General features: G+C 39.6%; 2 protein-coding genes across 10 annotated transcripts in view; one reads left to right on the top strand and one right to left on the bottom strand.

Annotated features, from left to right (window-relative positions):
* TLR3 (toll like receptor 3) overlaps positions 1 to 26,201 on the bottom strand; it is a 402,871-nt gene that overhangs the window by 241,644 nt on the left and 135,026 nt on the right. The window lies entirely within an intron of this gene.
* SORBS2 (sorbin and SH3 domain containing 2) overlaps positions 1 to 26,201 on the top strand; it is a 180,588-nt gene that overhangs the window by 91,099 nt on the left and 63,288 nt on the right. For 2 of the 7 annotated variants that reach the window (XM_053916620.2, XM_053916623.2), the window contains exons 3-7: positions 5,194 to 5,243; positions 10,091 to 10,183; positions 14,904 to 14,930; positions 15,162 to 15,286; positions 24,852 to 24,990. In XM_053916620.2, the coding sequence (XP_053772595.1) occupies positions 5,234 to 5,243; positions 10,091 to 10,183; positions 14,904 to 14,930; positions 15,162 to 15,286; positions 24,852 to 24,990 (394 nt within the window). In that variant the 5' untranslated portion in view covers positions 5,194 to 5,233. Of the gene's footprint in view, positions 1 to 5,193; positions 5,244 to 10,090; positions 10,184 to 14,903; positions 14,931 to 15,161; positions 15,287 to 16,086; positions 16,729 to 21,923; positions 21,960 to 24,851; positions 24,991 to 26,201 lie in introns of all 7 variants that reach the window. The other 5 variants (XM_053916619.2, XM_045197171.3, XM_071220200.1 and 2 more) reach the window with 5 other exon arrangements.

Genomic DNA, 26,201 nt, shown 5'->3' with positions numbered 1-26,201 from the left:
GTTAAATTTAGTCCTAGGTATTTTCTGATGCAATCGTAAGTGGGATTATTGTATTCATTTCTCTTTCTGATATTTCATTATTAGTATATAGAAATGCAGCTGATTTTTCCATATTCTGCAAGCTGAAACTTTACTGAATTTGTTAGTTTTAACAGTTCTTCGATGGAGTCTTAGGGAGTACTACATGTGATATTATGCCATCTGCAAATGGAGACAGTTTTACTTCTTCCAAATCGGGAAGGACAAAGTAAATGGTTCTTTTAATGATCAGAGATAATGCTGCTCCAAATTGAAATGCATGGTCCTCTACACAGTGGTGCAAAGAAAGGAAGAAACTTTCACTTAGCAAACTAAACAGGAACGGCTGATATCAGGAGGTCATCACTCTGCAATTTGTCTCGCGATTCTTTATGTGACAGTTTACAGACATCTCTTTCCTCTAGCTCTCACCTTGAGTTATAAGCTGCCAAAGGTAATGAAAGCATTTTTAAAAGACTAATTGTCACAGCCTTTAAGTGTCACATTCCTTTAGATTCAGTAGCAGTGACTTTGCTGGGCTAGGAGGCAAGGGCTTGATTCAATTATTTCTTTAGTCCGTCTCCTTTAGTCCGTCTCCTCTGTTCCCTGCAACATGGGGAAGGGGAAATCCTCAGCCCAAAGGCGGCTCTGGTATGGTAGCAAGAAAACTGCCTGAGAAGCAGGATGCCCTTTCGATTCCATTATGGTGCCAAGTTGGGGCCGGGAAAATATACACAAATTAACCTAATAAACCGATAAAATAATGTCCCGTGTATTTGCCAGATTAGAGGTGGCTTACTGCAGCGGGGAGGGGATAGGTTGATCCTGCTGCTACTGCTGAAGAGATGACAATGACACTGGTATAAGGCATTTCGATGGCTGGGTAAGGCAGCAGTGAGGATTGAACGCAAGTCTGCCTGACTCTAAGGCCTCTCCTTCCAACGCTATTCAGTTCACCGATAGCACATGTTCCTGTATTCCAATTCCTCATACGTCTCTGATAATGTGCCTGCCCCACCAGACCTCCACTGGGTGTCTGATTTATTTTGTTTAGGAACCCATTTGGGTTTTGATGTACATAATAGAAGCCAGTGGAATTTTTCTAGTACTCTACTATCAAGTTACACGAAAGACTTCGTCTTTGAAAAGGTGTGTTTGTACGTATTTAGATGTATCCTATAATCATCCTTAAGTGTGACAATATAAAAGTGAAGGATATCAAAGTAAAGTACTAGAGTGACATTCAATCTCAAGACCATTTACTGTGTGAGGAAGTCAGCTTCTTTCACAGTTAAATAAGAGAGTGATTCACAGACTCGGAGGCTTTGGAATAGCGTCAGACAGAAATATATCTACCAGGTGATGACTACTTACTTCTAACCAGTACAATCTTTATGGAAAATCTGTATTTTTCACTAGCTTGCATTTATAATGACTCAAAAGGAAAATTTCCTAGTTTCCTGGAAAAACATATGGTGCCCTTCTTCAGGAAATTTTTCCAGGCATTGGGAAATTTGGTATATTTAAAAAGAATACTTTGTATATTCTTGTAAAAATAATCAATGGCCTCGTGTGCTTTGGTTCTTCACTACTCATGGTGCTTTCTTCTTATTCCTTCGAATGATGCTGAATATGTTCAGGCCCCAGCATCCATGCATTTAAAATTATTAATTAAAATTATCCCACGAAAAACCTCTTGGGCAACTTCTCACATGAACCAAGCTAAAACTTAGTCCTTAGATAGCCTTGGTGCTTCTAAATTGAAGTCTACGAAAATAAAACGACACGCAGAATTCTTGGCTGAAATTGAGGAAAGGATTTGCCTCTGCTCCCCTGAAAACCAAAAGAATTCAGGGGCTGCCTGAAAACCAAAAGAATTCCAGCAGAACGACAGGATTATGGGCATCAAGTCATGTCAGTGCCTAGGCAAGAGCAATCAAACACCTTCCTAGGGCCCCATTCAGAAGTTCAGTTACTGCCCAATACGTGTTGGGAATCACAGCTGCTCTGATGCATAGAGGAAAGGGGATGTCTGCTAATGGAAAGAAACTCAAGCAGAACTTAAAGACTGCAGACACAAACTGATGTTGTTTCCTGTCCATGATCAACCAACAAACACAGCCATATGCGTATTGGGAATGACGCCGCTCTGACCTGAACAACAAGCCAATCCACTGCTACACACAAATCAGGGTACATACGAAGTTGCCTTTTATATAAAACCCTGGCTAGAACTGAATTTAAGTAAATACAGCTCCACCACCCCTGCTGACGATTATTTGGACACCAATGCAGAGTTTTTGTTCTGGGTTTATCTGCTGAGGTTCAAGGGAGCCCACATTGTTTTATTGTCAGTTTTCAGTCTTGGCCCTGGTTCAACTCCAATTTAAGGGCGTAATTGAAATACTGTCTCTTCTGGTAGCATGCAAACACTCTAGGAATTTGATGCTTTCCAGAATAATCTGGGCTTGTTATATAAGTATAATCAAAGACACTTTTTCAGAACAGAACAAAAGAGATTAGACTCGCTTCAGTTTAAATTGTCTCAAGAGAGTTCTCAGCTGTGGATTTGTTAATGGCTTTAGTACAAATAATGGAAATAGAATCATGCATTTTTATTAGTCACCCAAGAAGCTTTTCGGTTTCAGGTTCTTCTGCAGGGCTCAATTACCGTGGCTCTTCTTTTAGCAACTTGGAAAATGTCTTGCCTGATTAGGAAGTTAGTCATTTCACATTCTGACATCTAAAACAACGTGAAGTCTAAAAAACCTCACAAATTATATTTATAAGTAACAGGATCCATCTCTCTAAAGATGAAAGCTCAAGGATTTGTGGCGCCTGTCTTTGTTCCGGCTAATCCTATGTTACTTTTCAAGTGTGAGACATTTTGTAAATATGTGCAGTGAATTCAAACAACAAATGTTGGTGATTGCTTCTCTAACTTGGTTATAAAAGCACTATTATTTTTTCGTGAGCAGATTTTGTACCCTGAGAGCCTCACCTTCGAAGCATGTTTGATATTTTCTCAATCAGTATCGTTCCGGCCCATTCTCTTTGTCATTCAGTTTTAAACCTTAAACCCGTTTTCAACATAACGTGTCCTGAAAAGGGGTGATCAAGTAGAATTTGGGGAATGTCTTTACAGCCCTCAGCTTCGGGAGAATGTTTATGCCTTCTTGTTTTAGCAGTGGCCTCGCCTTGGTCACAGACATCCCCTGAGGCTTTTCCTTGCCATTTATTTTGTCCATTTAAGGTTAACATATTAGGAGTTTTGCTACTGAGAGATTAAAATAAATAGTTTGATGGAGCTTTCTCAAGGCTCCTGCAGAGACCACTGCCTCCTTCTCTGGCTTCATTGGCATCTCTTTGATACAGGTGTTGTGAAGGCTATCAAGCAGAGTTTCTTAGCAATGTGTCGTATTTTTCTATGTATTCTGGGAAAAAATGGGGAGGGGTTGTGCCTGTTTATTTGTATGTGCTGTAAAATAAGGGATAAAATTCGTCATGATAAAGTTTCCCCTAATCATCTTTTAAAGTCAATCAGCCTACGAGATTTTCTTGTAAAATGTGCTGTAACATCCCAGTACTAGACGCTCAGTGTTCAATATAACACTGAACACAGGTGATACCAAAACACTATGAAACAAGAATATCATCTGCATCGTTCTCGGTTTATAACTCTAAAAAATAAATGGGGATGAATATCAATACTGTGATTTAATTCATTCTATATGTTCATTGCCCTAGTATTTCTTGAGTACCAAGGTATTAGTTAATTCAATCTAGTCATAAAAGATAAAATCCTTTTCCTCTTCATTTAGAATTATATCTCCTATCATTTAAGAGTATTTTTTCATGTTATTCTATTTCACCATTTTTCCCCATGCTGGAAGAAAAGATAGGTATCACTATATGCAGGTGTTCATATTTTGATTAAATTATTAGAATTTCACAGTAGTCATGAATGAAACCAAGCTTTCTATCAGAACTTCAATGGCCATATTGAAAGAAAATGATAGATGATGAATAGTCAGACACATGAAACAGGAGAAATATTCTGAAAGGTGGAGAGGACAAGAACCCGGGCGGCCAGAGATAAGAAAACCAGGAAGCTCACTTGGTTCTCTTTACAGAGACTAAAGAAAAACATATTAATCGAAAGTCTTTCTTGACAAATCATGACAGATGATTTCATTTCAATGTTATCCCCACTCATCCATAAAGTTTAAACCATTTTTTTAAATTATCAGATGTTAGAGTGCTCATGCGCATACAGACTCGGCGTTCTGTTGGGCAAGTTCATACCCATCTGACAGTACGCCCAGGAGCGAAGGCAAGCGGCTGGGGTTAAACATGTTCAGAGAGCTCGTGCTCTTCCAAGATTTGCTTCCTGGGAGAGCGTGTCCTTCTCTTTCATCTCAGAGTTGGAAGAATTAGAAACTCTGAACATGGGCTAAGACAGTGAGCCAGGGGAGGAACTATGTCATCTCACACATAAAATAATACACACCATTGAAGAAAACGTTTTTCTACAACAAGCACCATTCTGCGAACCACTTCTCAGGAATTAATCTCAACTGTTATACATCACACACTTTGTTGGGGAAACCACAGTATCCGACACTGAAAGAGAAAGGGGTTTTTACAGTGACCATTTAGCTCCTGCATCTTAAAAATAGATGCATCTTACCTTCCTTGACTGTTTGTTCAAAATATATATTAAATACATTAAATATGCCCTGGTAAGAAATTAACCCAGTAATAAATTGAATAATGTTCGGTAATGATTTCCCAGGTATATTTTAAAATTCTGAAAAATGACACTTAACAACTAATGGTCTTTTCAGGTTTAAAAAATAAAATCTGGTAGTATAAATGTTTATAAAGGAAACTGAATTTTACAAATGAGAACATCTCTCCATTGTCATCCACTAAAGGTCACCATTAGATAAAAACTCCAGTTCATGGTTATGATCATAAGACCAATAATAACTGAAGTTTAACTTCAACAGAATTATAAATTCTTCTCCACTTATTAAACCCTGATTTGAATAAGACTAATGATAATGTGATATTAACTCACAGGTACGCCAAAAACAAAAAGCCAAGCCTACTTTCATGCTGTTTTGTTCCACGTGCTAGTGAACAAATTAATGCATCATTTTTCTCCTACAGGAAAACTGAAGACTTTAATAACAAACCCTCCAAGGTCAAAATGAATACAGGTATGCCCTCTCTGTTAGTTTTCAACTTTCCAGCCTTGCTCTCTGAAAGGCATCTTGGCCCTAAATCATTAGTTTAGCACTCTGCTGATCCTCAGTAAAATGAGATACTGAGTTTCTGATTGGATGGATAGTGAAAATTCGTTACTCAATTCTTTGTCTTTGTGCTTCGACCTTTTAGAAATCAAAAGCAGAATTTATGGCTTTGTCTACTCTTACTCCCTTTTTCTGTAAATCACATCATGAAATTTATTCCCACATACCCTAGGAAGAGGGAGTACGTCCTTTGCATGCGTACATTTGAAATCCCTCTTAGAGCAGGCTAAATTCAAAGGCAAGTTGCTCTAGCAGAAAACATTTAGTTTTCCATTCTATCAACGCTTTATGTCTGACAGTCAGCCAATACTGCCAAAGATTCATATGAAATCAACTTAACCCATAGGCACACTACACCTAAAGTCATGAGCATTAACATTTTTAGATGTGAGAACAATATCTTCCATTAGTTTAACAACATGGGTGCCTCTGAACTCTGTGTTGTATAGAGATAAATTGTAAAAGCGTTTGTGTTGCATGCTATGTACACGTGAATTTTTCCATAATAGAAATGTTTCAGCATGCATTTTCACTTTCCCCCCAAATCTTTATTGTCAGTATTAAGTAATTCTGGAAAACAACTCTCTCATACTGCTTCCTATCTGCAAAGGATCACTGGAGAGTTTGCCGCGTCTTGTTGTCAAAGTGCCTCCCGGGAGGATTAGCGGCCACTGGTGAGAACCAGTATCTAATCCCTAAACCAGGTGTAGACACGTGCCCCGCTGCCCAGGATTCTGTGGCTGCCCGTAGCAGAAACCTGCTCTGACTGACCTCTGAACTCTAGGCCAGCTGGCCCCTACCGATGTAGTCCACCATAGGTGCATACAGCAATAGGTAAGATAGGGTACTGGAGACAGTCCAAATATACAGGGAAGACCCAGAAATGAAGAGAAATTATAACCCTTGAAATGTAAAGGCATTTGGACAATCAGAGGTGTGGGAATTGGATAGAAAATGAAAGAAGAGATAATATTCGGTAAAGGAGACTGAAGAAAGCAAACAGAACAGGCAATCCAAAGCTGAACTAGGATAAGTCATGTGAAACTGCAGTCACTCCAGCAGCAGCATGTCCACGTGAGAAGCTACATTTCCACAGCCAATAATAACCACGGGAAGTCACAGAATTTGCATAATTGTTCTGAGACACCGTCTCACAGGCTTAAGTTGCCTTAAGACACAACTTCCTAATATCCTTCACATTGTGCAGCTGATTATCCTGTTTATTGTAACCCCATTGTGACAGATGTACGGTATGTGATTATACTAAAGATACCATATTCATGTACAATGCCTTCAATAATTAATCTTCCTAGTCATAGAATTCAATCCCTAAAGGCAAAGTAGGCAAATAGAAATTCATATATTTGTTTATGTTTCTCGGGTACTTGAGCCAAGTTACTGCCGTGGCAGCGTGAATATTACCCCCTAAGCATCCTCTCATTTAAAAGGAATGAGCGCGGCTCTATGCAGAATGCTAACGTGCGCAGTTATTTTGTTGATATGGGTGAACCTACATATACGTATGCATGTAAAATATGATATTCAAACTTATACATATAAAACTGGTAAGAAGTGATGAGCCCTTTGTTTAAATTTCAAACTAACACTACGGTGTTGCTTAAAAACATATCACTTTTAAAAATACGTGTGAACATTGCGGTAGGAAGGTGTCGAAAGCATTGTTGCTGTATCTACAGAACAAAGCAAAAATTAGTACTTAAATATCTAATAAATAAAGTTAGTCTTCATTACCTACCTATTAATCATTAAAGATACATATTACTACTTAAATATCTATGTGTCTGTTCCTAAGGTTAAAAAAAAAAGATTATTTTAAAGCAAAGCAGCTCTTTGTTTTTGTCAAATATATAATAAATGAGCCAAAGGAAATGTACTTATTGTTCACACTAAAGGACCTGAAATATGTATACAAATACAGCGTCCAGCACAAATAACACCCCATTTTTATTATAAAATCTCTTATTTCAAAATCATAAGCATGTAATTCTATGACATACCAATGTCACACTCAAGCACACCACGTGATATTTTAGGTGAAATGTTCAAGTTGCAACTGTAAATTATTACACCCATGTTATTACCCTACCGGCCACACTCATCAGGCGTTACTTCTGCCAGACGATCGTAGCCCTGCCAGTCACCAGTGAGTGTGAGGGTGAGAGTAGCTTTAGGGTTGTCCAGAATGACCTAACGTATGCAAGATGCCATCCTCATTCTGAGACCTTAAAAATGTCTTCAGGAAATCACAGCAAGTATCAACACACACACGTAAACAGAAACAGAATATAATAGATTTCTCTGTTCCAGCAATTTCACAAATGCCTCAACTTGTCAAATTAAGCTCTTTATGAAACTGTTCATGAAGACAGATCCCCCATTTATTTCACCCAGGTCTCGGAGTTACTTAGAATGCAGAAATGATTTCACCCAGGGGCTCCCACACTCTCTTGGATCACAGCGCCGAGACATCTCAGCAATGCTTCCCCGCACTCTCAAGCCAAAAGAAATACCTAACAGTTGCATGCATTTACTAAGTAGCTAGGTGCAAACAACTTAATAAGTACTTATGTTCTGTCAACTCAGAAGCAATTTGGAAAAATAACATACTTAAATTTTAAAAAAGAACCATTTTATTTTATTCCTTATGACCACAGTTATTCATGGAATGTGTGTGCTTATTGGGCACTGCAGCGCGCCACAGCCCTTGGCGTTAGATTATCCATCAGCAATCTCCATCACCATTTACTGGTCCAAAACTGCTTCTACGGGGTACCTGCCTTTTGTCACAGCATCACCAAACACACAACCTCTCAAAGATACGATATCATCTAAAGAAAGATAGCACGGTCTTTATTGTGTTGGAACTGGGAACCACCTCAGGCTAGCAGTTCTTACAGTCCCGGATAGACATCACTGAGTTTTCCTCAAAAATATAAAACACCCCTCAAATCCCTCGGGAATCAGCTGAGGTAGCCTGGGGCACGTGAATGCAGTCTGGGAGCCATGGGTTTCACCAGTGACCCGCACCTCCTCACCCTGCAATCCTCCCTTTCCATCTATCGCACCGCTGGTCGGATGCTCAGAATCGTAGAACTAAAAATAAAGTCTCTCCCAGAGCCTTCAGTTTACCCTTTCAACACCCTCAACTACACAGTCATCGTATGGACCATCGTAGCTGCCGCACACTGCGGAGTCAGTAGCAACATTACCTCCATTCGATCAGAAACACTCGTTGCTCACGGCTTCCCTCCATTTGCAGAGCTTGCTAAACCCTACTGGTGCCTCTTAAAGACTTTTTAGTTGGATGTTTCCACCATTTGTGTCTTTCTATGTTTGGTCTTGAATTATAGTCTTAATTTGACTTGTTCTCTTTTGTTGTCGCAAGTCATTTTTCTGTTTTAATTATTATCTGTTAGAAAATTGTTATTTTAAACATATTTAAGAAATTATATTTTGATAAGAGAACGGTTCTACCAATTTTAAGGTCTACTGACCTTACTACTTGTGATTTTATCAAAAATTAATTGAATCATACTTCTAAGCACTCCTAAGTTCCCTCATGTCCAATAAAAAAGTGGATACAATTCCTTAAGAAATAAAGAAAAAGTATAAATATCTAATCACTATGTTATACTCATGAAACTAACATATTTATGTCACTGTAATTTAAAAATAGAAATATATAAAAAAGAAATAGAGAAAAAGAAAAATGAGAACAGCATGTGGCAATATATAATGATTATGTTATCATATTGGGGGTCACATTATTTGACTCCCTTGTTACAACTTTCAAAAAGAATTAAAGTTTATTTTGGTCCCAGGAGAATGAGAAAAACTATTTATTGCACATTCCATATACAAAGGAATGTGGGAATGGAATTGGAATCTGTTCGTAAATAGAACATTAACCTTCCAATTTTAGAAGTCCTGTAACTCTAAACCTATATCACATTATAATAGTTGGTACATTTTCACTTACTTTGCTTCATACTGTGATTTGCATACATGTAAATATACAGATCATCATCTACATGTTGAAAAGTATAAGAACAAATTAATTTTTTAAATGATCATTTCAATACTGTATAAATATATATACATATATATATATAATCTTTGATTTCAATTAGGCTAATTATTTCCACAACTAATAATGATGTGGGAAGACATAATTTTCATAATACTATATGTTTCTTTATGAATCTTGTATATTAACTATATTATGCTTACATCATTTAATAACATTTACTTCAAGAGGTACTTAAAAACTATCTTCAGGAATCATAAAAGCTAAAATACAGTAAGCCGAAATGATGGATACAAAAGTATATTATACTCCGGCTCTTAACCCTGAGGTAGAGGTTCTCCATAACTCTTAAAGCGAGTTACACTGCTTATAAATTTAATAGTTGAATTTAAATGGGATAAGCAAAGTTGAGTTTTATACTTGTGTTTCATTAAGGAAAAGCCATAAAATGTTAAGTAAATCTGATTTTGTTTTACTAAGGCATTGGCATTTATTTCTAAAACAGACCGCCGCTTTTTTCTCTGTGTTCAGTTTGGTTTGCTCTAGTTTGCGGTGGTTGTAAAATCTGCAGATGGATCCCATGGTTGCTAGTTCTGACTGTTCATCTTTCTCATGGATGTCTGGCACATTCCACTTAAAATGCATGATGTTGCATGTGCTTTCTCCCTTGCTGTGGCCTCTGCTATGTCATTTTTTTTGCTTCCAGATAGCGGTGGGTGTGCTCGCAAACGTGCCGCCATGTCTGTTACATTAACATCTGTGAAGAGAGTTCAAAGTTCTCCAAACCTGTTGGCTGCAGGTATAATATCACTAACTCACCAAATGTCACACTTGAATGGCTTTATCTGACCTTTCTCTCTTTCCAGAATTATCTTGTTTGGATGAAAAAAGTGACTCTAAATACCTTTTTAATGTCTCAACAAGTTCTTATTTTTCTTCTCTCAGGAATAGCTCCTAGCCCTTCTGTGTTTGTCCTAAAAATAAAAAAGCTAAAGGAAACTGATATCTTGTAGAAAACATTTTTAAAATCTAATTAAAAATACCAGTCACTTGCCCAAATGTGTTGAGTAACTGCAAGTGTTAATAACTATTTAAGTTTTTGTCTCTTATGAACTAAAGTTACATAATATTTAATCAAGATAACTCATAGGTGCTTTTGTTGTTTTTTAAGCTAAAAACTGTTGAGGGGTGGGGACATAGGGCATCAGAAAGACGATTTAAGGAAACTGAATGTTTATTAATTCACTTCTTTGCCAAAGGCTGCAAGCAGAATGGTAGATTATTTGTTTTGAAAGAGACCTTAAGCCTTTCTTTAATCCAGTCAGCAAAGATCCTTTAATACATATTTTTGAACATCTTGGCACAATTAAAATTAACATGCAACCACAGGTAGAAATGTACTCTGGGAAATGAGCAGGAGTGCGCTATTTCAGCGTCCACTCAGGTGGGTACCTCTGTAATAATGTCTGCTGTGACTTACCCGAGCTTGTAGGCACAGTCTGCTCTGAGAGGGAAAGCTGCTGTGGAAGGTCAAGGTGAGCCTGGCGACCCCAGGCACTCCAGACCCAGAAACACACCTACCCCTTTTGGTGACTGATTAGTTTGGCTCTCAGTTGGTCATTTGGGCAGTTTCTTGTTTTTATTTCTATTTGTGGGTTTTGGGACCAGAAGTGGAAAAATGGATGGAGAGGGCTTAAATAATTGTAATTCTCACTGTGCATGTCATTGTCTTTTGCACACGTACAGTTAGTAGTTAGTTAAATGCCCAAGGCGTCCTTGGTGTTCAAAAGCCACTCGATCCTAAACTACCCAGCTTTTTTGAGGAATAACAAACTTCCACTCCTGCCCATGACCTCCAATCCACAAGTGGATTTCAATGGCCAAGTTTAATATCCAGCCAGGTGCTTCCCAAAGTTTTTTTTTTTTTTAATGCTAGTTTCATTGCAATGTATGTAGTACGATTTCAGTTTGGTTAAAAAATCTTTCTCCACATATATTTGTATTTATACATATTTGCTAATGTGCATATGAAGATGAAAAGATGTTAGAAGAACTACAAATGTGCGTATGTGGAATACCTGAGAGAAACAGGAATAAAAGGAAATAAGAAAATTAGGTCCAGAGCCATCAGATAATTGAAATGCCTGGACCATGAGTATCACTGACATTTCAACCAAGTACAATTCTAGCCCAAGCCACCCAGATGTGGACCACTGGCTGACGCGCCCGCTAGGGAACGTGGCACTGAGTCAACAGTACCAATCTCTTACTTATAAAAGTAACCACCATAGTAGTGATTGAATTAGAGATTGCTATTTTGGACAGCCAACACTAGAACATCAGCAACTTCATATCACTAAACATAAAAAAAAATTTAATGCCTCAGAATCAAAACAATAGAAAACATTTGGTACTTCAGAAATATGAAATAATCTTCAGTGATAAGTATGTAGAGGCTATGGCCCATTTTAAAGTTTATATCATTAGGAATAAGATTTCTAGAGAATGAAGTCCTCTGAATTTTGGACTCAACTGTTACATTAAAAATAGATCTCTTTTGCATTAAGACACATAGGTATGATTCCTTTTAATAAGTTTTAATTACATTTTGAAGACAGAAATCACCCTCTTTTTACGCCCTTCCCACTATATGGTAGGTTCATAAGAATTTATTTGACACAGTGTCTTTTTGTGAATCAAACAGGGAGTAATAAATATTTATTGCATTAGATAATGCTAAAACAGCAGAGTCTGTACATGAAAGACTACCTCCCCAAAAGGTTTTAGGGTTCCCTCTCTCACCCCTCAGCTGGAAAGTCCATATAAGCTGCTAGTCATCAACCCTTTGTCCCCTAAATCAGCCTTTCTCCTTTCCTCTTAAAAGACGTAGTCCCCCTGGATAATCTGTACCCACCCTGACGTTCTAAATCTAAGCAAGAACCAAAACAACGAGTACAGAGATACAGTAAGCCTTTCCGAAGTAGTTTTCTTTTACCAAAGCCACCCGGCAGTCTAACAGGCTGATAAGGCTGGTTTGCTGCAGTGACGAGGCCGCTGGGCCAGGAAACGCCACCTGGGAGTTTCACATCCTTAGGGAAATTCTGCCTGTAACTCAAGTTTCCTTTCCCAAAAAATAGAATTTGTCATGTTCCTACCTCTCCAAGAACTTAGTCGCTTCCTAGACTCCCAAAGATCTGACAAAATTAAACTGAGGGTAAGTGAACAAAATAAATAAAAAGGCTTACCACAGTACTTAGAAACACTGGAGGCATCCAATTAGTTGACTTGAATTTAATTCATCTGTTTAAATTAATTCTTACAAAGTAATTGAAGCCCCTAAAGCAGAGGTGTCCAACCTGTGGCCCGCAGGCCCCATGCAGCCCAGGATGGCTGTGAATGCGGCCCAACGCAAAATCATAAATTCACTTAAAACATTATAAGATTTTGTGTGTGTGTGATTATTACATGTCACAATGTATTTAACGTGTGACCCAAGACAACTCTTCTTTTTCCAGTGTGGCCCAGAGATGCCAAAAAGTTGGACACCCCTGCTCTAAAGGAAGGAGCTATAAGAATTAAAATCATCATAAATTTCAAGTATAGTTTACAAAGTCTGAGATAGCACATCAGTTAAAAGGAATTCAGATGTTGGAATCACAAAGTCAGAAAGGACCTCTGAGGGCCTCCAGTTCAGTCCCTGACCCTGAGCCCCAAATGAGCCTGGACAGCCCCTCCAACAAGGGTCCTCACCCCACTTCTGGCTAGACACAGGGGGCTCCCTGTACCAGCGAGAGGAGGTGACAGTTCCTAGTCCTCAAAGACCATATTCACGTTCACATGCAACATAAAAGCCAGAGAACGATAAATCTGCCCCAGTTACCCATTCTGAGATGCTCAGACAAGCAATGACCATCTACTAAAGAACACTCGAAATGTAGGGCTCTAATCCCTAGAATTCTCACTGTTTTTTCACGGTGAATGATCATAAATAATATTCAAGAGAGTGAACAAAACCACTTTCCACATGCCTCTGCCAAGTCATTTACCTGCTCAGTATTTTTTTTAAACCCATATTCTCTTCACTTGGCACAGGCCCAGGCTGTCTTCCCATTTTCTGTCCCCTGCTGCTCACCACACCCACCCTCTTTCTTCTGAGCTTTCCTGGCAGGGAGGAAGGGCCAGCCGGGCTAAGGTTAACAATATCCATGCCGAAGGGATTTATCTTTCAGCCTCCAAAACACTGGGTGTTTCACATATTATCACTGGATTTCTCTTAAAGAAAAATGCCATGTTGGACACTTGAGGGTCTGGAAGAGACCACCCTCTTGGGTGTGGACTTTAATCACTTACACAAACATCATTAAAATATGGGTTCATCCTGAAGTTCTAATCCTTGGCCATTTTTCTTTCTTTCTCCTTTCTCGTAATTCCACACATTCATGTCTACGACATTAAGTAGGACTTTTCAGTAGAGCTCACCATGTTTAATATCTTATATTTCCCATAGCATAGATATAGTTCCATTTGGAAACCCCTGGGCCCAGGATGGCAGGAGGGCAGAAGCCCCCAGTTGAGCTTAAAATGACTGACCACTGATTGTTACACTTAATGTTTATCCCACTCTGAGTTCCAAAATCTCTAGTGTGATCACCAGTAAGAAGAACCAGCCCCTACAAACTATCAATTAGAGGAAGTTTATTTCAAAGTTTCCTTCAAGTCTTTCAATATGCCCTCCTCTTCCTCACTACATCTATGCCTCTCGTACCCCCAAGCCTCAGGCTCCTGTAGCCTCCATCCCTGGTACATACATACCCACACACCCTTCATTGTGAGAGCTCAGTTTTATCAAACCAGAGTAAAATAAAATCCCTATGCGCATGCAAATGGTTATAGTACAAATAATAATTATTACTACTAAGGCTGCTTCTCTTCTCATTGCCATTTCCCCAAGTCCCAAAACCTGTACATGGTAACTCGGCAGTTAGTAAATCTCTCTCCTTAATGGTTTCAAATATCACATAATATGGTAGACACATTTACACTTTCTTCAGATAAAAGAAATGCAGACAACAAAAAAATGGATTGCTATCTAACACGGGAGCTGAGTATGGTAACATCAGGGCATCAAAAGCTAAGGATCAGAGGTCTGATTTAATGCTGCAAGAAACACTTGTATACAGACCAGATAACTTTGGATGCTTTAATTTGATGTTTAGAAATACCTACATTCAGCTTGGGCGGTAATAAGTTAAAATGACGTGGTTACAATAACATTGGGAGGAAAATCAGTGTTTGATATATGTGTTAATTATATATTATAGTTACATAATGAATAATATTCTAATTGAAGTTAAAAAATAAATGTGCAACCTTCTCATTGGCATATTTTATGTACTGAATTTTAGAACTGAGATAATGTTGCCAAAAAATTGCATGTAGTTCTTCAGCAAGTGATCTCTACCTGAGTGTTCATTTCCTTTACCCGCATATTAATTTCAACATTTCTTATTCTTTTTTAGGGCGTGATTCTCAGTCACCAGACTCAGGTACAAAAAAAAAGCTATTCTGAATAACCATTCTATGTGTTGCGAGCTTTTTTTTTTAATATATTCATAACCACATTGTCAACTTCACAGTAAAGTTCAATTGCATTTACTGTTATGCATACTAAATTTAATTACATTTCTAAAGAAAACTTCATATTTATTTTTATTTCAAACAATGTCAAACGTGAATGCAGATATTTTTGTATCCAATTTGTGTCCCCCTGATAAAAGCTTGGAGATCTTCCAATATTCAAAATCAACAGACACTGAACAGAGATGCTCCATATTCCTCTCTTGCAGCAAAAGGCTTTAGAAGCGTTCGACCAAACCTGCAGGAAAAAAGATCACCGACTCAGGTATTCTTGCACACTCTCGTCTACCGTGTTCTTTGAAAGCAAGATTGTTAGACCTCTGCTTTCTTGTCACTTTTCTAGTAATATGTGCATATTTTGATACATGTTTTATTTTAATACGTTTTTGCTTTCATATTTGTATTGCTTGTCAGACTTGTATTGATAACATGGAAGACAAGTCTTAAGTTCAAAACAGGTGTTTTTTTTTTCCTCATTCAGCTGATAAAAGCAGGTTAGTTTCTAACATAATGTCTAGGGTATTTTCTGATTCTTAAAAAGTTTTCAGCATATGCTTTAGACTTCACAGCTATGAGGTCAGCAACACATTATATACTTAATAAGTATGAGTGATACAACTGGTCGTTATGTTAACTAAAGGGATTCTGTGTGGAGATATTAGCCAAATCGTACTGCAGCATGCAAAGTATTATCAATACAATGTAACAAAGTTATATATCTATAATTTATATATATTTTTTTTCTTCAAAGCCTGAAAATATGTAAGAGAACATATGTTCACTTTTAACATAATTTCCCAGGATGGAGATTGAGACAAACTTTATAATGTATTCTCTATAAAAACTACTTTCCCCTAGAGGGCAGCTTTTGATAATAAAACACATTCTAAGTGGAATAAAATTGATCAGTCTAGCCAACAAAATGTATAGCATGTGAAAAGGTATAGCTTTGCTTTCCTCTCTTTAAGGGTAGAGTTACCACTGGTTTCTTTAATGACTAACTTTGACTTTCTCTCTGTTTTTCCTTCAATGTATTTCTTTCTCCGGACGCTTTTGGCAATCCAGGCACCCTTTCCACCACCCAGAAAAGAGAGCTTTGCTGGCTCCTTGATAACCAGTCCCACAAAGGGTGACATTTTAGACCAATTAGTCACCAACACACAAGTCCCCTCCTCCACAGAGTCCTTTACTAATAAAAAACCTCCTCAGGGAACTATGTATTCTAATGAAGATGACGCCAGCCAGACAATTGTATATTCTGAAGAATCTAACACAACTGTGTCGTATACACAGAAAATCACTAATCTGCTCCCACCAGCTTCCAGCACAGGCCCCCCACCCAATGCTGACATGAGCACCCCATTCCTACAAGAGGACTACACGCAAGATTCTCAAACTCGGAAAATCTCGACACTGAAACTATTCCATAACCAGGACCTAGGAAGCAGTGTCCCCTTTGCAACCCCGCAGTTTTCCAAACCTGTTGCTGAACCATCGTTTCTCAAAAGGCCTTGCTCACCACCCCCTAACCCAGTGCGGGAGAAACACACAGCATCTCTTTCCATTCAGATAGCTCCCCCGTCAGGACAGGGTCCTGAAAGCCACAGCCAGCCACCTGAGCTTTCTCCAGAGACGACAAAGACACCTCCTCAGCCAGAGAGACAAAAGTCTGCCGTTGCTGCGACCTCTCAGTCCTCAGACTGCCGGGTGACACATTACACTTTCCAATCTCTCCTCACAGGTGTCCTGCCGAGACCCTAACTCCTTTGCTCTGGGCGTCTTGTGTAACCTACTGCTTTGTCCGTGTCCGATCAGGAAGGGAAAGGAGAAAGAAACCAGCCTCCTATTTAGAACCCTACTAATTCACCAAATAAATGTCTACGTTTCTTTTAGCTTAAAAAAATGTAAATGTACAGATCTTTTATCCACAAATTACGTTCTAAACGTTTCTTCCTTCTAGGTATTTATTGGAAATCATCGATGATCAGTTATCACTTAAGATTCTGGAAAACCTTTAGGTGCTGAAAGTACTTTAAGTGTTAAAGAACTGAGTTTCATGCCAGACCTTTCAGAACCTAGATTTACTTCATTTACATGCATGAGATCTCTCAAACACTCACTCGCCTTGGATTCAGATGCCACACGCCATCGATACGCCCAAATTCATTCACCCAGGGCTTGAGTAGAGACTACAAAGCTGTTCAGACCTCTGGTAAAAGGGTTTGTAGCATGAGGTTATGGGCCAGTCTTACATCGTGAAACGCAGGCAGTGCAGCCAGGCCTTGGGGGAACCGGGAAAGGACGTTAGCTGCTCTCTCCTTCTCCATCTCAGGTGCCACATGGGTCCTGTCTCCTCTCTGTGAGTTGACCTCATTCTCATCTCTTAGCTCCTGCTCTCTCATGGCTCCAAGCTGCCTGTGAATTTCCATGACATTCCCTGTCTCCACCTCTGTGTCTGTCACCTTGCATCTGGAGGTGCAGGGCGCAAAGCTACCTGACTGGGGCCTTCAGTGCTCTGTAATTCAGGGTCCCGGGCAGGAGGCAGTGTCTCGCTGGCCCAGCTCAGTCCGTTCATGCCCCCTCCTGAACACTCAGCGGGGGCCCGTGGAACGGAGTCACCCAGGACCCACGGGGTGGCCAGACCTCTCCTGCTCCCCTCAGAAGGGGCTGTCACAGAGGAGGCGGGGTGGGAGGTAAAGATTTTTTTCTCACAAAAAATTCTTAAATTGTTTATTTTAAAATGACCATGGAGAGTTAAAATCTTAACAACGATAGGGATAATTTTGTAATAAAACCTATTATAAGTATCCACCCCAAGGCTTCAGCAATTTTTATTATTTTGTCATTTGTTTTCAACTGGCAACACCAGTTATCCGGGTAGTAAAGTCAATAGAAGAGCCTTAAGTTTGTCGAAATTTTAATACTTTTATCTAATAGGTGAAGAGAAAAAAATAATGCAAGTGCCATTACAATACCTAATTAAACACAAGTAATTTCTCATATAAAGATTGATTTTTTTATATCACTCCCTCCTAGGTATTTTCTTAAGTATATTACTGTCAACTTTATTGAAAAGGAGAATAAAACCTGTCAAGTCCCTTTGCTTGATGTTTAACACATTCTGTATGTTCCCTGAGGAATGAGGCCTAGAAGCTCAGCCATCAAAAGGGTCAGAAGGGGGGTGTTAAGATCCCAGAACTCGGCGCCACCTTAAGCCAATTCAAACCTGCAACAGAAAGAAAAATGTGTCCCCCATATATATGTGTTTTTGTATATTGTTAATTTTTTCCTAGAACATTTCAGTAGCTTAAAAAATACTGAAAAGTTGAAAAGTAGGCATATTAAAACTGAACATTCTTTTCAGTTTAAATTATTTATTTATACCAAAACAGAATTTATTATAATTTTACTTCATCTTGAATTAGTTAAAAGTGGTTTAAGATCATCATTGGTCAAGGAGAACTTATCAAACATGGCTATTCTCTCCATTGAAAGTAAAATCAGGCAAACGGCTTTTGAAAATATTACTTTATTATAATATAATTGTTTCCATTAAAAACCCAGGATACAAATTTTTCCTTTTCTTCCGTCTTCAATATGGCTTGATATGGCACTGATCACTATTTAAATTTTTGAGATTTTGTTCAGTATGAATCTTTTTGGCACTTTTATTTTTATTCTTTACAATTGCATTACAAAAGTATTTCTCTCACTGAGTTTTGGTCCCTCCATTAAACTTTGCACCTAAGATAAGTGCCTCTCTCACCTCATCCTCCTCCTTTATAGCTACTGAATCAACAAAGTTATGACGACAGACATGTTTTGTTTGCTTCCACTGACTTAATTTCATTTTTAATCTCACCACCTTACTAAGGAGGGCCATATTTTCTCCATTCAATCTCAGTGCCTCCCACTCCCTCCAACTCTGTCTGACTCCCGGCCTGCACAATCCAGACGCATCCCTGGCCCAGGGCAGGCACTGGAGTTTGCGATGCCAAAAATACATTTTCCACTCACCCACCCTGAGTCTCCTGGCCCCCTCACTCCTCAAGGGATTCCACCTAAATTTGGTGACCCCTTTCCCCCACAGGTGCTCCAGAGGAGCACTCTGGATTGAATTCAGCTGGACTACGAGGCTCAGTGCTGTTTTGAATAACCAGGTGCTCTTTCTTAGAACATTCGAGTGTCGAGGGTTAGGCATGGTCCCTTTCCTTGGCAGAGACCAGACAGCAGCAAGCTGGTGTTTCCAGCCCTTCCCCCCCTTACAGCTTGACAGTGAAAAGGAACTTAAATTCCTCACAAGCTTGGCTGACGATTGGCTTATATTCAAACACCTTGACTTTACATGGTCTTGAAAAGATGGAGACTCGAACAACTAGGATGACTTTCTGCGGTCATCGGTCTGCTAACATTTATCAGGGAAGACACACACACACACACACACACACACACCTGTTCTTTCAAGTTTGTTTTTGCTACTTCAAGCTAGTCCAGACTGAGAAAATATTTCCTTCTTCCCTTTTCACACTTCCCTCTGTTCTCCTACTCATCACGCATTCTCCTCATGAAAATACACATACTGTGGTTCTCTCTCTCCCTGTGTCTACGAGCGTATTTCTGTAATGTGGACTTCAGGGTTATATGAAAGGGGCCCCAACTAATCTAAGAGGTAATTGACATCTTTATCCCAAAATAGTTCAAAGCCTTTGTGTGGGTGACCAATAGACTTGAACTTTTGAGTTTTATCTATAGAAGTTTAAGTGTGGTATGATTCACCTGGAAGGGTTTCATTGGTCACACACACACATATACACACACCCAAAATTGTAAGCATATCAGGTGGTGGTGAGAGAAATTCAAGAAGTGAAATAGTTCTGTTTTCTGTAGACTGTGTCTCTTTGGAAGAACAAATAACTGGATACAGACCATTCCTGGACACGGTGCTGTACAAACTGATCATATTACCCATAACAATGATGGTTTTAAATAGAATACGCCTTAGCTTTTGACTTGTTTCTAGTTCAAAGCATATGGGCAAGCCAATCCTATGAAAGCTACAATCATTAGATTCTCCCTTTTAATTTTAAAGGAAAAACTCCTTTGAGGAGATAACTCAAATCCTTCTGCATGATTTCTATTGTTCAGCAGAATTGTCACTTAGCAGAAGCAAAACTAAAGAGATTCATGTTCTATGAAAACCTCTTCAGTGAAACTGCATTATTATGAGACGTTCCATTGACACTATCCTGCCCTATAAATTCAGACCTGTAGCAAAATTCTAACCTATTGACTTGTAATTATTACAGCTCCATACTATTTTCATCTTACTTACAATAAAACCTGCAAATGTTATAAAAATTTACTAATAACAAAGATACATTCTAAAAAATATTTTAAGTTCTAGAGATTTTAAAACCATGTACAGTGAAAAAAATGTATCACATTAATAAGGAGTATGTGTAAACAACAACAAAATCTTATTCAATAAAATTAGAATAAGGAAATCTGTCTTTTTATCTAGAGTTAGAGTTTCTTAACCTATTAGATTAAGGACATGCTTTGAGTATCTATGAACCCCAGAAGTTCATGCAGAGTCTTGTGTACACCTACGTGAATATGCACATTTTTCCTACCGAAGGAAAAATAGCTTTCTTCAGACATTTCAGGTGTCTATCACTGAGAGAGACCTTTTATATGGCAGATTTCTTCTAAAGCACTCCATTAAAAGTCTGAGGGAAAAAAGTAATTATGACTTTTTATGAGATCGACAGCCTGCTTGACATCAACCGTTATGCAGACACGATGGCTGGCCAAGGACACCAAAGGGTCCCACTTCACTCTACGAGGCAAGCTTTCTGAGCTGCTCCAGTTCTCTATGATTCACTGTCCAACCTTGTATTAACATCCCGCAGGACTTATCACTGGCACCACACCAAACACTAAAAACCCTCTGCTCTGAAGGTGCAGGGTTTCACTCACTCGTGTTGAGGTTGATGCCTGTCATCATATTATACACGTGTGCACAGACAGCGGCACAGCTAGAACGGACAGCGGCAAACCCCCAACGGGCCAGCATCTCTCTTCCTTCTGCAGACAGGAGCCCGTCCTCCCTAGGGTTATACAGCCCGGGAGGAATGAAACCTTTTCTTTCTCCTTCAGTTTCTTTCTCCTTTACCTATCATTTGGCAGGTAAACCAGCAGTAGTTCTAACCAGCTAGGGGATATTCTAACCATCATCAGTGGCTGGTTTTCTCTTTCACTTCATCGGCACACATAGGTACCACTGTTTGCATGCTTAGGATATTTTAAAGTTTAATTCCTTTAGTACGTTATGGTGAAATCAAGAAAGAGATTCAGTGAGTGGGAAGAAAACAAAATTCCCTTTCCATTTAGTTGTTTTTGGTTTGAGCAGTTTTTATATCTGTAAGTCATTTAAAAAAAAGAAAAGGGAAGCAAACAGATTTATATTTTTGGTATATTTTCTGGGGTAGGGGGTAGGTATGCTACAAAGACTTTTCTAGAGAAGGGAAAACTAATTCTGCTGACCCACAGACAACCTGACGTCATTTTACTGTCAGAAGTACAAAACCTAAAACTTCCGAGGGGAAAAAAAACCTTTATGCCAACACTCTCAAGCCCCCACCCAAATGGCCAACGCAGTGCTGTGTGAAACCTGGTCTTACCTAAAAAAATACAAAAAAAACCACACGCTTACTGAATTCCCTTTCTCTGTGTTTTCGTGCTTTTTCTGTCCTGTGTGGTAGGCACCTAACTCTCTGAATATGTTTCCTTAAAGTGCTTGCAAACAAAACTGATGATTTGCCTTCTCTGCCACATGACAAAAGGTGTTTTACTCATTGGATAATTTACATCTCCTCTTATTATTTCTTCCTCAAACTCAGCTTGGAAACCAGAACTTAACTGCCAGTGTGCTGGAGGTAAATGCTTCGCAGACACACAGACACATCACACCACGAGCCTCTTCTTCATACCCCTGCCTGTGGTACCTTTTAACCAAAACACTTTCACCAAACCAAGGCTCTAGGCCAGCATCCCTTAACCTGCCACCACCTGCTAGCATGGGGCCGTCACACCTGCCCAGAGCTCTGGTTACAGCACCCCGTGCCCTTGCTCCTGACCTTCTGCACGCAACATCCCAGGCTCTGTCACTGCAGACCCCTCCCACTACCCCAGCCACCCCAGAGGAGCTGAGGACAGCTGACACTAACACCACTGCCACTCAAAGACACCTTCCCAGCCTTGGGTCAGAGGTCTGCCGTGACAGACAGCACCCCCTGAGTGGCCCCGGCTGCCATGCATGGCATTGTTCTTCCTCCCTTTGACTCGGCTGTTTTTAAACAGATCTCCAAAGGCCAGCACACTGATTGCTTGCCAGCCATCTCGTTTTGCTGCTGAGCACTTTTATTCGCATAGGTGTTGGTTGTTATATTCGGAAACCCACTCTACATCGTCAGCCCCGGGAATCGGTGACAGTCATCCTCATAGACCTACTTTGGGCTGAAAAAGTCTCATTCTCTTCATCCAGTTTAGAGTTGTTTCTTTTTGCTCTGGGTTGCTCTAGCTAATGCGTTGGACAGTGACTGGCCTTAATAAGAAGTTATCTCAGAAATTTACATAAGTACTCATGTGATATTATTGTGAGATCATTATAATGATCCTATGATATCATTCATATGATAATATTATGATATTATTATAGATTATCAAAAAAGAAAAAATTTACCCCAATATTAAATCCTGGTAGATAACAGCTTAACTCAGGGAGCCATGGGAAATCGCCCTGGGAGTCGTCTGCATAGCCTCCTTTCTCCCACACACGGTTACCGACTACATCATGCTGATTCTCCCTGCTTCCCCTTCTCCAGCACTTACGTCTTTTTGACCATCTGTCTTACAGAACTGAACGATGTAAACAACCTTAACCTGTACTGCAGACATTGAACCCTGTACCTTTTAAAAATATTTTTCCTGAGCCATTCCAGTATAGAAATTTATGAATGCATTTATTGTTTTATATACCAATAATTTATCTTCCACTTAAAGCAATATATATTTCCCATGCATATCATTTACATATGTCTATAAGACAAGTAGTCTTTAATAGGAGATTTATGAATGGTTAAAATTCTTCACAATTTTATGGCACAGATTTTCAATTTCATCTAATGTATAGATAATGACTTTAATTCGAAAGGCATATAACTTTATAAGGGCAAAAAATTGGGAGTTTTTTTAAATTGATTTTACAATGAAGTTTTAAATAAGCATTGTCATAGACAAAATAGGATTTAGAGTAACTTTCCCAAGTTCAGTAGCATAGGAACATGATGGTCTGATAGGAATTTTCCTGTTTTTAACAATCATTATGACACATTATAACAACAGTATTCAAATTATATTTACGAAGACCAACCAAACTTGATTTGGACATGGAGGAACAAAAATTCTCAAATAATTCACCAAAGGTAAATAAGAGCTCTGAAGCTTTGGGGTATGCCAGAGACCCCCACTTACTTGAATGCCCGCTGCTCTTCAGGTAGAAGACCCTCAGATACAGGTGCTAACGCTCTGAGAATGATCACAGCTTAGAGAAGAACTTGATCAATAAGCACGGTCGTTGTAATGAAATGTTTACTGCCTTTCGGCCAGATGCGGCATGGCCATGAAGTAATGAAACTAGGTTTATTCTAGGTCATTTGAAAACATCTGTTTTTAAAGTGAAAACAATTAGGGAAATAAGCAATTAATCACTCATCTATGTGTCAGACCTGCATAATAGAAGTTGATTTGGTATTCAAATGAGTAGAAAAAGTTCACAAATTCTGTTTCTTTACCTATGTGCCTATGTGTGTTTGCGCGCACTCAGCTCTGAAGTCATTTCAACTAAATGCTCTTACTAATGCTTTGTCGCATTGGCGAGCGTTACGTGGTCTCCACAGTGCGCGGTGCTGCGCTGCGGGCAGATAGGCATGTTCCACAGTGCTGAGCTCCACCTCTGTGAACTAAGCTGATTCTGTGCAATTAGAATATGTATCTATTGAGTATCTACTATGTTATTAGCACCTGGATGCATGTTATTTTATGTGTATGTGTGTGTGTGTGTGTGTGTGGCCATCTCCAACAAGAAGCTTGAAGTACCACCTTTGGGCATATAAAATACTCAAATATAAAGCAACCAAAACAATAAATTATTAAGAAACAAGAGGCAGATCAAGTGCTAAATGAAATTGGAGGAGAGAGAAGCTGGAGGTTTTGATGCTTTCCCAGGTATTTGATTCTTCCAGAATAGACTGACTTATGATACATAAGTGTGCCTTATTGTGTGCCTTATGTTAATAATCACCTTGCCCTGGAAGCATTAATTCAATAGACAATCACTGCCTAAGTCTGAGAACCAATCCCTTTCCTCCTGTCAAAGATCATCCACTTCAAGTCTCACAGGCAGAGCAGTACGACAGTGTTCTGACTGCTTAACTCATGGCTGCAGCACGAACTTGCCCTCCGGGTTTACTTTATACTGACTCCTGCTGATACCTTTGGCATCTCCGTTGGGAGAGCAGCCTGCCCACCAGCCAGCTGCTTCCTAATCACCTCCTATGCCCTCTGACATATGAGAGAGTGATTTTCAGAAGTAAAGGAAGATGGAGACGACACTGAAAATATGCACCCTGCGCCTCTAGACATCAGTGTTCAAAGGAAATAAAAACTTGACAGCTGATTACTGTCATTTGGAGGAGGTCTCTTATTGTCTGAAGGGACGATGTTCACAAGGACCATGCTTTAACAGGGTGTCTCTGCACTCTTCTCAGAGCCAGATAACGGTGAATGGAAGCTCTGGAGGTACCGTGAGTCCGATGAGTTACTACCAAAGGCCGTTCTCCCCATCAGCCTACTCTCTACCAGGCTCACTCAATTCCAGCATTATCATGCCACATGGCCGGTCACTTGGTAAGTCACTTGATAGCTGTGATTTTCATGACAGTTTCAAAATAGCAAGTACAAACCACATGAGGAAAATAGAAAGCACCCAAGTAATTTTTAAAAAGGAGGCAGAAGCATTCAACACTCCACTATTTAATGCCCGTGTTCTCGGGAAGGAATTAGGGACCGTGCGAATTCAGCGTCGGAAGAAACGGGCACCCAGCTATTCCAAGGCCCTGAGACTGCTCCTATACCCGACTCTGGAGAAGGCTGTTTGGTATTTGGGGGGGACGTTCACATGATAAATACCACCATGTTCGAGGCACCCTGTTGTCTCGTGGGAAACTTTCATAGTGGAAAGTTCCTCGGGTGCATATAGAGAAGAATTGGTTAACAGTTAACACGGTCTAATACGGCGGACAGGCTGCCTCACAAAGTAGGAGACTGTTGAAGCTGAAGCCAGAGGACCATCAGTCAGGGATGTGAGTTTTTAAGTGATGATTCTGGAATTTCAAAGAGACATAGTGCTTAATCTTTTGGGAATTAAGAATTGGATGAAAGATGTAGCTTTCTTCCAGAAACAGAATGAGCACTTGAACATTTCTAAAAAACTTTTCCAGCATACAATTTGACAGGGCTCATGAACTCGTTTGAAGCTTCCCAGAAAAGAAACTGTGGTATATAATGATAGAAACATTTTTATATGGCAAAAGATACTAGAACAGCTTAGAAAATAACGTCATACATCTTTCTTAGTTTTTAAAAATGTAACACATTAACCCAGAACATCAGAAAGAAACAAAAACAGACTGAATCAAACCATCATATGAACTTAAGCTGACAAAGGTGTCATGAGGCAGACCAAGGGTTCCCGGGGTGGCAGGAAGCAGAGAGGAAGGTTGGGGAGCACGAAATTCCAGCACAGATCCCCGAAAAGCGGGAGGGGACCCATCCTCTGGCCATGAACCAACCACAGAGAGAGAGGAGCTAGAGCACAGGGCTTGCACACCCATTTCCTCGTTGCCGGCAGGCAGCGCCCTCCCTCCCCCAACACTGGTTGTGTGCTGGAAGAAGTGATGCTGTCAGTTCGTTCGCCCGGGAACACTCAGCTTGTGCACGGTGGAACTCAGCTGCCATGCCAGCAAAACCTCTATGCGACTTACACGTAGCCAGGAGCCTCGTTACAGGAAAGTCTAGATACACTTGCGCCTTTTCTAATGCTGTTAGAGGCCTGTTCA

Source organism: Desmodus rotundus, chromosome 13 (assembly GCF_022682495.2).
Source record: "Desmodus rotundus isolate HL8 chromosome 13, HLdesRot8A.1, whole genome shotgun sequence".
NCBI lineage: Eukaryota > Metazoa > Chordata > Mammalia > Chiroptera > Phyllostomidae > Desmodus > Desmodus rotundus.
This window is presented reverse-complemented; position numbering and strand designations above follow the sequence as displayed.